The following is a 13,629-nucleotide window of genomic DNA, read 5'->3' on the forward strand; positions in this document are numbered from 1 at the left end:
CATTAAGTTTCCATAAAAAACTACTCTGTTTTTCTAATTATAATAATAATAAAAATACTCTGTTTTAATCGGTCCAGCACTAACTCTAATTATTGAATCCTGCACTACGTCTACTTATTGAGTCGCGCTCCAAAAACTGCTCCAGGGATCATCATGAGCCTTATCTAATAATTGATGATTATTATATTATATACGGAATTGTATAGAAAACCAAATTCAAGGTCCATAGAGCAATTTCCTGTTTGTTTTGTGACTACTTGCTTATGCTGTCAGATCTTTACAGAGGCGCGCTGCTAATACACAATCAGAATAGGAGGCCAGGCGAGATTTGGAGTTGGGAACTAACGTGAAGGCAACAAATTACCGTAAAACTCAAAAGATGTAAGATTAAAACCTTGCCTGGGCATGCAGATACATGATTCCCTTTTACAATCCTTCATGAAAGATGAATTTTTCAGCAAACAACACTAAAGATTATTCAACAAAATACTATCTGGAATACACTTTTAACTTCTAGTACAGCGATTAATTAACGTGGTGAAGGGTAAAATCCTGGGAGTTCGATATAAACTGATTATGTGATATGATACCTCCTTCATTTTCCAGATCGAGTAGTGAGCATGGAAGTCAGCCGCGGGATTCGTCAACTGGAGGAGTAAATGCAGTTGCAATCATATACAAGGGTTTTTTCCTCGCGGCAACAGCACCAACGGTTTCACTCATGTCCAGATCCTCTGGTTTCGTCCTGCCTGGGAGTTCCCAATCGAAATGATACAGCAGTTGAGCTAGAGGAAGTTCAACATTGGCAAGACCAAATGATAATCCCGGGCACATCCTCCTCCCTGCACCAAACGGGATAAATTCAAAGCTAGTCCCTCTGAAATCAGTTGAACTACCAGCAAACCTCTCTGGCATGAAACTCTCAGCATGATTCCAATATGCAGGATCTCTTGCAATTGCCCATGCATTTATGATGACTTTAGTCTTGACGGGTATCTCATATCCATCAATTTCGCATGGCTCTGTACATTCTCTTGGGATTAACACGGGAAGAGGTGGGTGTAACCTCAGAGTTTCTTGAATCACTAACTTTAAGTAACTTAGATTCCCAACGTCTTTCTCATGGATCTTTTTCTTTCCTCCGAAGGCTTGTCTTATCTCAGCTTGTGCCTTCTCCAGAACTGTAGGGTTTCTCATCATTTCTAACATACCCCAAACAACCGTGGTTGATGAAGTATCAGTTCCGGCAGCAAACATGTCCTGGAATGAAGTTGTAAATATTCACAGAATGTTCTTAAGAAGAGAGAAATATGTTAATGACAACAAAGTGTGAATGAACCCAAGAATTACTTGGGATTCAACTCTAGCATGATAGCAGATATACATACTAACCCAGATGACAGCCTTTATGTTCTTAGTTGTAATGGGGACCTCAAGGCCACTGCTTTGCTGAAGGCGCAAAAGAAAGTCAACAAGATCTTCCTGCCCCGGTTCAACCTCGCTAATTGCTGCACTCATCTGGTTCTCCTTGTGCTCATGGATGATGTTTTCCAAGATCCTGTCAAGCTTCCGATGCATCTCCTCTACTTTAGTTTTCTTTCCAGTAATCACACGAAGAAATTTCTGTGAAGGAAACAAATCGGCCAAGTCAAAGCCTCCTCCTGCGGATATTGCTTCCCTAGTCAAAGATATAAATACATCAGGATCTTTGCATTTGCTGCCGAAAGCTGCCTTGCATACGATGGTACTTGTTAAAGAATAAATCTTTTCTGTAAAATTGATCGGTGATCCTGAATATAAGCGGATGGACTCGATGAGATTACAAACCTCATCTTCTCGAAGAGAAGAAAAGGATTGGACCCTCTTGGCACTCAGGAGTTCCATGACGCAAACTTTTCGCATTTGCCTCCAATAATCACCGAATGGAGAAAAGACAATGTCTGAGCCATCATAGGTCAAGGTCTTTGCTGAAAAAACTTCTTGCCTCTTCCCCAAGGCGAGGTCATGGGTCTTTAAGAACTCTCTGGCTATCCTGGGGGATGTCGCCACAACTGCAGATACTTCACCCAGTTGCAGGTGCATGAGCGGTCCATATTTTCTAGCCAGTTCTCGTAGAGCATGGTGTGGTAGGGATCCAACCAAGTTGTGCAAGTTCCCAATAAGTGGTAATTTCCAGGGTCCCGGGGGCAATTTCTGAACTTTGGCCGATCTTCTGCATCTCTTTATGAGCCAAATCAAAGGAAGGAGAAGGAGGAAGAATGTGGTGATGAGAGCCAAGGAATATTGGAGTGCCATGGAAGAAAGGTGGGAAAGAGACGATTTTTCTTCTAATTTCTTTCACTAGTTTCTCCGTGAGCCGACTTGTGATTCGGTGAAATGACAGACTTCTTAATTTTGTCTTATGCAAAGATCAATTCTGCCGCCAGTGATCCAGTGATCAATTTTTTTTTTTTCTTTTTCTTAATAATTAAAAAAATATTATTTAATATTTTTATAAATTTTTTTATTTTTTTAAAATATTTAAAAATATTAAAAAATAATGTTAAAAAAATTTAACCTAACGAGAGCTTCTCACGGTGGCTCTAGAAGCACCCAAAATTTTAATACAGTAGCATTCCAGTTAATTATGATTAGTTTACATATTATCTTAAAAGCTCTTGTTACGAGATTTATGATTAGTTAATCTATTAAATACTTATATAATTTTCATAGCTAATTATGATGTGTTTTACATTTTGTTGGGCCACGCCATCTTACTGTGTATTAATCTTCTCATCGTGCATTTGTTGAAAGGTTTTCTTGTATTGTTTATTTTCATATTTATGACTAGCAAAGTCGGTGACTAGAGTAAACTTAATAAAGTATTTATATGATTTAATTTAATTTAAAAGATAAATTTTAAAGTTTAAATATTATAAATTAAATTATATCATTTAAGTGATATAAATAATGTGTTCTATATATTGAGTTAAGAATAAAATATCTCGATTAGAAAAATTTTCTATCCATATAGTGTGTTTTTCCATCTCCACCATTCTTAGACTGTCTAATCGACGCTGACCTTCAAATTCAAAGATCTTGAATAAAGAGAGAAAAACTTAATCGATTAAAAAAAATGATATTTATAGTCCTATAGCACAAATAAGTAAAAAATTTAATTTTTTATAATAATCTCTCTTTTTTTAAAAAAAATAAAAATATATAATATTTACATAATTTATAATTATATCTAGTATTATTTACGTATTAATCTTATTAAAACGAGCAAAAGATAAATAAGGAAAGCGCAAATATTTTCATTTGGATTTTCTGTCACGTCTTCCTGATTAATCTTAAAGAATGTCAGTGTCAAAATTAGTATACCTGCTACATATATAATATTGAGGTAATTTAAAGTTGTCTCATTCGTGACGGTGATATAAAGTTGGAGAACCAAAATGAGGGGGGACAAATCCTCAATAATGGAGTGTACAGAAAACCAAATTAAAGGTCCATAGAGCAATTTCCTGCTTGTGTTGTGACTACTTGCAATTTGATAAAATATGTCAAAATTAAACTTGCAGTCTAATATCTATTCCAATTCTGGTGTTGCCAAGTAAAGATCAAGCCAATAGTAATATCTTCTGAACTGAAAGAAATAATACCGCTTTGTTCTTCTCAAATAGCTTTTGTATGTACCCTGCATGTGAAGGAAGATATTGTCCTGCCAGAACAGGCTTTTTGGAAAATTTATATTCACAGAGTAGCTATCTAAATTGATTCTCTTCTACAGTATTTCCTTCACCTACGCAATCTTTATATATCTTTGTGTCACCAAGACAATTGATGGACTTCAAAGAGTAATCTACAAGTTGTTCTTCCTTCCTACAATTGCACCAACGGCTTCATGGTCATATCAAGATTCTCTGGCTTTGTTTCTGTCTGGGAGTTGCGAGTTGAAATGGTATATGTAGTGAGATGTGAAGAAAGGGGAATCTTACAAAATGCAATGTAACAAGATAAAATGCAAGCAATAAATGCACAAGGACAGCAGCCAAAGCATGCCTGAAATACACTGCAACACTCAAGAGATGCATAAAGCTGATAAAGCAAGCTGCAATACATAGAAAGAAAAAGATGGCAGCAGTAGCAAGAAGGAGACAGGAGATGGCACAGAAAAGAAGATGGCACAGTTGAGGAAATGCATGGTTGCATACAAAGAAGTATGAGGGACACGATGTATAAAGCTAATCTTTACCATGCTGTGCAAAAAAGTTCTGAATTGATGCTTGTACTTGTGTAGATAATCAAAAGTTAGATTTTCAGTAGCTTTTACTTTTCTACTTTTTGTAATGTATATATATGTGACCTTTGTATTAACAAAAGGATCAACGAGAATCTAACTTCCTCAAATCTCTATCAAACTCTGTTTTTTATTTGTTTCCTCTCATTTTCACTTTCTGTTTTCAATAGTTTTTAACATGGTATCAGAGCATGAGTGATTTCCTGCAATACCTTCTCAATTTCTAATCACCTTTCATTAAGCTATGACCACCTCTTCTTCTTCATCTTCTTCTCCTATAGAAGATCCTAACAACCCATTTTTCTTGCATCACAGTGACAATGCAAACACTGTCATTGTTTCACCACCCTTGACTGGCTCCAACTACATTTCTTGGAGTAGATATTTTCTTCTTTCCATTTCAATCAAAAACAAGTCAAGTTTCTTGGATGGCACCATTACCACCCCTAACCTTGCAGATCCCACTTATGTGTCTTGGTTACGATGCAACAATATCCTACTTGCTTGGATTTTGAATTCTATTTCCAAGGACATAGCCTCTAATGTGTTCTTCATGACCTCAGCTAAATAGGTATGGGATAAACTCAAAGAGCGCTTTGCACAGCCTGATGAAGCAAGGATATATCACCTTCAACACAAACTTAGTGGCATAGTTCAAGGTCATCTTTCTGTAAGTGACTACTTCATCCAACTTAATGCCATTTGGAAAGAACTGCATAGTTATAGACCCCTCCCTTACTGCTCTTGTGGTTTATGTACATATGATGCTTTAAAGAATATTGGTGAAGTTCAGCAAAGGATTATGTTTTTAAATTTCTAATGGGTCTAAATGATAGCTATGATGCTGTTAAAGGGCAAATTATCTTGTTGAGTCCCTTGCCTTCTCTAGATAAAACCTTCTCACTTATTTTACAAGAAGAGAGGCAAAGGCAAGTAAGAAACATAGTTGTACCTGCCACAGAACCATCTGCCTTACTAACTTATCAAAACTTCTCAAAGAAAAAGGACAAAACAGATTTGGTTTGTGATCATTGTGGAAAGATAGGATACATAAAGGAGAAGTGCTATAAACTAATAGGCTTTCCACCCACTTTCAAATTCACCAAATCTAAGTTTGGAGGTGGTTCTGGAAAACCTGCTATAGTTGCTTACTCTGCAAATCAGGTTGCTCTTGGTGGTTCCATTGTGAATCATACTATTGTTTCAGGCCAAGCATCACCTACTCCAAGTACTTCTCAGTTGACCCTCTCTCAAGCACAAGCACAAGCACAACATCTTGTGGCAATTGTAAATGCTCAATTCCCTCAGCTAACCTCGGGACACAATAAACCTCTCCTGCCATTACCTGTGCATCCCTCACCAATTATCTCAAAACCTGCTCCTTCAACAACATCCCACTCCAACCTAGCAGGTAATCACCATTCTTTTTTCAGTTCTAAAGTTTCTCATAAACCCTCTCTCTTCAATGTCACAAGTCATGACAAACTCACTGCTCTTTCACAAGATCAGCATAATATCATTCAGAACACACCATGGATCATGGACATAGGAGCCACTGATCACATGGTGTGCTCCACCTCATTTTTTACTAATTCTTCCTGCTGCATTCAAGCCTTTGTACAACTTCCAAATGGCACAAAGGCTCAAGTCACACACATTGGCACTGTTAAAATCTCAGATTCTCTCCTTCTTACTGATGCCCTATGTGTTCCCTCATTTGCTTTCAATCTCATCTCAGTCAGTAAACTCACTCAAAGACCAGACACTTGTCTGTTTTTCTCAAATGATCTTTGTTTTATTCAAATCCTCTCTTCATGAATGACGATTGGACTTGCTAAAGTTCAAGCTGGTCTCTATCACCTACTGCCTTCACCACCTGACAGCACCACCATCCCATCCTCAAGCCCATCTAGTATAACTCGAGTCAACCAAGCTGTTGTACATCAAGATTTCGACCTATGGCACTTTAGATTAGGACATTTATCTTCTCAAAGAATGAATTTAATTCATTCCAGTGTACCTAATGTAAAGTCCAAGGATAAATCTCATTGTACAGTTTGTCATTTGGCTAAACAAAAACAGCATTCATTCCCTTCAAGTGTTTCAAGTAGTTCATCTCCTTTTGATTTGATCCATTGTGATATATGGGGTCCATACTCCCAAGCTTCCCTTCAAGGATTTCATTACTTTTTAACCATTGTTGATGATTATTCTAGAGTGACTTGGATTTTCTTAATGAGATTAAAGTCAGACACAAGATCCCTCTTGCAATCTTTCTTCCATCTCATACAAACCCAATTCAACAAAAACATTAAAAAGATCAGAACTGATAATGGACTTGAGTTTGCTATGCTTGATTTTTACAAAACACATGGCATCATTCATCAAACATCATGTGTGTATACCCCTCAACAAAATGGTGTTGTTGAGAGGAAACATCAACATCTTTTGAATGTTGCCCAAGCCCTTCTTTTTCAAGCATTATTACCAATCCAATTTTGGGGAGATGCTGTCTTAACTGCAGCATATATCATTAATAGAATCCCTACACCTCTACTCTCCAATAAATCCCCATATGAGAGATGCTTTTCTCATCCCCACCTTCATACTCAAACCTTAGGGTCTTTGGCTATCTATCCTATGCTAGCACTCTCAAACCCAATAGGACCAAATTTGAACATAGAGCTAAACCTTGCATTTTCTTGGGCTACCCTGCTAATGTCAAAGGCTATAAGTTGTATGACATTGAATCCCACTCTACCTTCATCTCTCGAAATGTCATTTTTCATGAATTCATTTTCCCTTTCAAATCTGGTTCTCTCTCAGACCATGACCTATCATCCTTTCCAAATAATTTAGTCTTACCTCCTACACTACCAGATGACATATTTTCCTTTCCCTAAACTTCTCAAAATCCCACTCAAAATCTCACTCCCTTACAATCTGAAGAACCTTCCTCAGCAGCTGACCCCTTTATCATTCCCTCACCTACTGCTCCCTCACTTGCCCCCTCACCTGATCTTGACCCTTTCCCTCTTCGAAGTTCCACCAGAAATACAAACCAACCTGCTTATCTTCCTCAATATCATTGCCAGCTTGCAGCCTCTCAACCCTTCCTTCCCTCCTCAACAATTCATCCCATTCATGATTACATAACTTACAAAAATCTCTCTCCCTCTCACCAATCTTTTTCTATTTCACTTTCATTACTTCATGAACCCTAGTCCTATAATGAAGCTGTTAAGTTTAAGCATTGGCAGGATGCCATGAAAGCTGAACTCCATGCTCTAGAAGAGAATAACACATGGACTATCACCACCTTACCCCCAACAAAACTGCAATTGGTTGCAAATATGTTTATAAGACCAAGCTGAAATCAGATGGATCATTTGAAAGGCACAAGTCAGACTTGTGGCAAAAGGCTACACTCAAAAAGAAGGCTTTGATTTCCAAGAAACCTTCAGTCCAGTTGCAAAGCTCACCACAGTTCGAGTTTTCCTTGCCATAGCAGCCATTAAAAATTGGTCCCTCACTCAAATGGATGTTCACAATGCCTTTCTACATGGAGACCTTGATGAGGACATCTATATGCAATTACCTCCAGGCTATCACATCAAGAGTGAGCAGATTAAGGGGGAGAAACTGGTATGCAAATTAAATAAGTCCCTCTATGGACTTAAGCAAGCATCTAGGCAATGGTTTTCAAAGTTTTCAAATTCACTCACTGCCATTGGATTTCATCAATCAAAATCTGACTACTCTTTGTTCACTAAGGTCAGTCCCAATGGATTTATAGCACTCTTAGTCTATGTAGATGACATCATAGTTGGAAGTAACTCTCAAGAAGAAGTTGACTCACTCAAATCTTACCTTCATAGCAAGTTCAAAATTAAGGACCTTGGACCCCTCAAATATTTTCTGGGTTTGGAAGTTGCTAGATCCTCTTTTGGAATTAACCTTTGCCAAAGGAAGTACACCCTCGAAATGTTAGAAGATTCGGGTCTACTTGCCACAAAGACAGTTTCTACACCTATTGAACTGAACCATAAATTGAGCCACACCACAGAAGAAATCCTCCAAGATCCTACAGCTTATAGAAGACTCATTGGAAGGTTAATTTATTTAACCATCACCAAACCTGACATCACCTATGCTGTAAGTGTTCTAAGCCAGTTCATGGACAGACCTTTACAATCTCATTTGCACTCAGCCTATAGGATTCTCAAGTACCTCAAAGGATCCATAGGTCAAGGCATTTTCTTATCATCCAGATCAGCTTTACATCTAAAGGCCTATAGTGATTCTAATTGGGCTGCCTGCCCCGAGACAAGAAGATCTGTCACAGGTTTCTGTATATTCATTGGAGACTCACTAATAAGCTGGAAATCTAAGAAGCAAGCAAAAATTTCTAGATCTTCAGCTAAGGCTGAATATAGGGCACTAGCATCTACAAGTTGTGAGATCATGTGGCTTCTGGGTTTGCTAAAGGAATTTAATATTGACCATGCACAATCTGCTTCCCTTTTATGTGATAACCAAGCAGCCATACACATTACAAATAATCCAATTTTTCATGAGAGAACCAAGCATATATGTGACGCCCCCAAATTCCCACGCACGGACACAGGAAAATCGAGACGTCCGGATGATGACAACACGGGTCATCACCCTATCAACGAGTGTCAAGTGTGTTTAAAACCAACAAATGTGCAAAAAGAAATACGCAGCGGATAAAGAAAGTCATAACTAAGTACCAGAATTTTTCTTGTTTAATACAAATCTGTTCAAAACATATATGATAAAATATTATAAAGCACAAATATTATTTTTAAACCAAACAACAAAGCTTAAACTTTAACTTCAGCACCCCGGCAGAGCCGCATCCTCGGGTTCGGCCTCCTCCTCTTCCTCGAACTCTGCACCAAAATCTACGGTACCAAAAATGGTGCCGCAGGTAAGTAAAATCCAAACACTACCAGATAAAAACATATAAAACTCAAACAATATACATGAAAGGATGCCAATGCACAAAACCCATAAAATCATATTTTTCCACACACGCCAAAAATCTCATTTGGCCCAAAAACAAATCCTTTCCAAATATCACGCCAAAAGTCACATTTGGCCCATATCAACTCAAACCATTAACCAATTAATCTGTATACACCATGACCTCCCCTAGGGGTCATCCGCACACCCTGCCTCCAGTGCCACACCGCAGGTAACAACCACACATGTGACACCTAAACGAGCGATGCCCAGTTCCACACCCCGCGCGTTCGTAGCCAAGTATCCTCTAGCCCTCGCCAGCGAAGGGCCACGGAGTCGGTGCGTAGAGCGATGTTCGGTTCCGCGCTCGGCGCGTTCGTAGCCAAACATCCTTCAACCCCCGCTCCTGTCGTCGTCCAGCGACAACTCAGGGGACGTCACTCAGTTTATTACGCTCCTGAGTGACCATAGAAGCTCCACTAGAATAATACATCATCCCGGCTTGGGGTCGTGATACACACGCACCCGAAAATCCACTTACTTCAATAAAACAGGATTTTCTCAAATTAAATAAAACGCACGTGCATGCACCATGTAAATGCGATTTCAATGCACAAAACGATCAACCAACCATAAATCAATAAATCAAGCAACTTCGTCCTCCATCCATCCGACCCCCGAACTCCTCGGACTCAGTCCGGAATCAGCCAACCAACAGATAAATATTTATTGAATGAGCAAAATATATTTAAATCTAAAAGTAGAGTTTAGAAAATACTTACAGCGCTATATGGTATTTTTTGAAAGCTCGCAGCATTTCAAACGGCAGAGGAAAAGCAACGTAACAGTGTAATTTACACTGCTGCCGTGGGTAATAAATTACCCACTTTCGAACGGGAACAAACCAAGGCACGAAATTGATAGGGAAAGGTCTTGAGATATTTATGAAACTAAAGGAAACGAGTTTTGCCGTGAGTGGTGGTGGAAATGGCGGTCGAAGGCCAAAAAGGGGCTAAACGGAGTTGAGCTCGTGGGAGCTGCTCCAGCAACTGATCGAGGCCAGAAATGGGTGGTTTAGGTCGATAAGAGGTAGGGGAAGAATCTGTGAAGAGATGGTGGTAGGAAGTGGTGCGACGGCGCCGAAATCGGTGAAAAACCGTATGGCTTGGAGGAGCTCGTGGTAGCTAACGGTGGCTCGGATGGAGGTGAAACTTGGTGGGGATGTTCACCAGTGAGAGGGGAAGAAAACTGGGTGTGGTGTAGGCCACACCGCCGGCGAGCGGCAGTTCTGGGCTGCGAAAGCAACCGACGACAAGAGGAAAAACAGAGCAGGTGCAGTGACTTCCAGGGGCTCGTGGTGGCTAACAGCTGGTCCGATGGCTCTAAAAATTGGTGGGGATAAACTCTGGTGGGAGGGAAAGAGAATGGTGGGGGTGGTGTACAACACAGCCGCCGGACGGTGGCGCAATGGGCGGCCGAAAATGTAGCGACGGTAAGGGGAAAAAGAAGGGGCAGCGCGCGGGAGGGAGGAAACGGGGAAGAAAGAAGAAGAAAAAAAAAAGAAAAAAAAAGAAAAGGAAAAGGAAAAAGGGAAAAAGAAAAAGAGAAAAGAAAAGAAATGAGGTACAATCCTCACTCCGGAAACCAAAAACAAATCCGCCGAAAACGATATTAAAAACCGTAAAACGACTAAATAAATTAAACACAACATCAAATAAATTAAAACTAATTTAAAATACAATAATTTAAAATAAAAGAACTATTATATTAAATAAATTAAAAAGCGTCTTTAGTGAAAATACACGTAAAAACGGGTCATCACAATATAGAACTAGATTGTCATTTTGTTAGAGAGAAAGTCTTGGCTGGTATCATCACACCAATGCATGTGTCCTCAAAATTTCAGTTGGCAGACATTTTCACTAAAGCCTTACCAATTTCTACATTTCAGTTCTTATTGTCCAAGATGGGAATTGTTAATATCTATACCCATCTTGAGAGGGAGTCTTACAGAATGTAATGTAAAAAGATAAAATGCAAGCAAGAAATGCACAAGGACAGCAGCCAAAGCATGCCTGAAATACACTGCAACACTCAAGAGATGCATAAAGCTGATAAAGCAAGCTGCAATACATGGAAAGAAAAAGATGGCAGCAGCAGCAAAAAGGAGACAGGAGATGGCACAGTTGAGGAAATGCATGGCTGCACACAAAGAAGTATGAGGGACACAATGCATAAAGCTGATCTTTACCATGCTGTGCATAAAAGTTCTAAATTGATGCTTGTACTTGTGTAGATAATCAAAAGTTAGATTTTCAATAGCTTTTACTTTTTTACTTTTTGTAATGTATATATATGTGACCTTTGTATTAACAAAAGGATTAATGAGAATCAAACTTCCTCAAATCTCTGTCAAATTCTATTTTTCATTTGTTTCCTCTCATTTTCACTTTCTATTTTCAACAGTTTCTAACAGGGAAGCGGAACATTGGCTAGACATATCAACGTTCTTGGACACATCCTCCATTCTACCTTTAAAAGGATATACCATTGTTAGTGACTTGGTGCTGATGGTTTTCTAATCAATTCATCATTGTTAGTGACTTGGTGCTGACTGTTGCTGTCCATATGCTTTTTAGTTCCATTTCTTTCGTTCTTTTTTTTTCTTTCTTTTTTTACTTCAATCCTTTCTGATCATTCCTTTTCTTCTCCCGGGCGCCCTCCTTGACTTAGGTCAAGGAACAAGCGAAGGGAAAAGAGCTTTATACCACTGCAATTATTGCAAAAAAGACATTGCAGGAAAGATCCAAATCAAGTGCATCATGTGCCCCGATTTTGACCTATGTATTGAGTGTTTTTTTGTTGGAGCTGAGATGACACCTCATAAGAGCAATCACCCTTACAGGGTTATGGTGAGTAATGATATCATTAAAAACCACCTCTTGCTGATACCTTGCAGATCGAGTTTTGCTTGGTACTACATGTAAACATGAACATTTACAGATTACTATATGTAGTGTTAAATATTTTCCAAAGTTATTAATCAAAATAAAACATGTTTTCAAACGTAACAGATTGATGGTTTTAAGACATATAAAACCTAAGATGCTTTGGCATAACATAATCTGAGCATTATTATCACATTAAAACAAAGCATCTTACAAAGCGAAGACCATGTTTAACTCCCATGGTAGGGTTGTGCTAAACCCAAGCGATTGAACTGAGCAGAGATAGAGGTGAAATCTTTCCCTTATTATTCTCGGAGTCCCAAGTATGCAAATAGGAAAGACCACAAATAAATCACCTTATATCCCAAAGTGGGTGCACTCAGAGACAGATGAGTTCGTACCAACTCAAACAGAGCATAACAAAGCAGAGCAGAGATCAGAGTTAAATACAAAATCAGTATACTATGCTAAAGGTTTTTTAGATGCCATATCAATAGGAAATAGAGTACCAAAATATATTCAATTCATTCTCACATACTGAAAACAAAGGTCAGAACATCTTTTTAAATAAATGCACAAATTTTCAGATTTTCCATATTGCTCTTTTTCACATTTCTAGGACAACATGACAAAAATATAGCTTATGTCTCCACAATGTAGCTTAGAAAATATTTTCTCTTTTTTCATACCGATTTCATAAGTAATGCAAAGAAACGACCGAGATTGTTTTTCTCAAGTTATCATTTCATAACAAAACATACAAAATTTTCAGAAAGTCAATCTCAATCTTAAATATTTGTATAAAACCTAATATCAAAACCCTGTTTACCTGTCTCCTATAGTGTATTATTTATGCCTTGAAATCGACCACTAAAAATCTTGTCACCTATTCATAAAGTAAAAGAATATACACTGAGTGTTAAAGACTAACAACACAACTATGATCTAAATAATTAAAATCCAAAATTCCAAATCATATTTGAGCACATTAACTCCAAATAGTTGTGATGGAATTGGGGGGATGCGGTGGTTATGCCGGCAAGATGAGCAGCTAAGCACTAATGAGAGAGAGAGATGAGAGTGAGAGACACATGAAAGAGAGAGTAAGCCTAGAGAGCGAAACGGAGATGTTGCCGGTGGCTTATCGAGAGGGACACGGCGGACTTGGAGCAGCGTGGAGTTCCCGTCAAAGTATTCTGTGCCAGTGGTAACGACGTGGAGGGGACAGGTGCCGTGTGGAGGCTCCAAACAAGAAGAGCCCAAGGCTGTTGTTGCTCTGTTTTCGAGGGCTAAAACAGGGGATTTTTGCGTGATGGCAAGTGGCCTCTTGGCCGTACGAAGGGAGTTGCTATGGCTACTAGCGGTCTACGGTGGGGTGGTGAAGAGGCAGCAGTGCAACTGGCCTGCGTT

General features: G+C 38.8%; 1 protein-coding gene across 1 annotated transcript; it reads right to left on the minus strand.

Moving 5' to 3' along the window:
* Positions 1-360: 360 nt before the first annotated feature.
* LOC122275416 (premnaspirodiene oxygenase-like) lies at positions 361-2,377 on the minus strand. Its single transcript, XM_043084460.1, has 2 exons — positions 1,393-2,377; positions 361-1,260 (listed from the first exon to the last, which is right to left on the minus strand). Exons 1-2 carry the CDS (start codon positions 2,293-2,295, stop codon positions 628-630), a joined length of 1,536 nt encoding a protein of 511 aa, XP_042940394.1. The 5' UTR covers positions 2,296-2,377; the 3' UTR covers positions 361-627.
* Between the last annotated feature and the right edge of the window lie 11,252 nt (positions 2,378-13,629).

The sequence above is a fragment of the Carya illinoinensis genome, chromosome 9 (assembly GCF_018687715.1).
Source record: "Carya illinoinensis cultivar Pawnee chromosome 9, C.illinoinensisPawnee_v1, whole genome shotgun sequence".
NCBI classification, from domain to species: Eukaryota; Viridiplantae; Streptophyta; class Magnoliopsida; order Fagales; family Juglandaceae; genus Carya; species Carya illinoinensis.

What these genes read in the sequence shown, in the direction of transcription:
- LOC122275416 (XM_043084460.1), bottom strand. Translation starts at nt 2,295, where the DNA reads ATGGCACTCCAATATTCCTTGGCTCTCATCACCACATTCTTCCTCCTT. An exon ending in ACATAAAGGCTGTCATCTGG is followed by an intron (nt 1,261 to 1,392) that starts GTTAGTATGTAT and finishes ACTTCATTCCAG; the next exon opens with GACATGTTTGCTGCCGGAAC.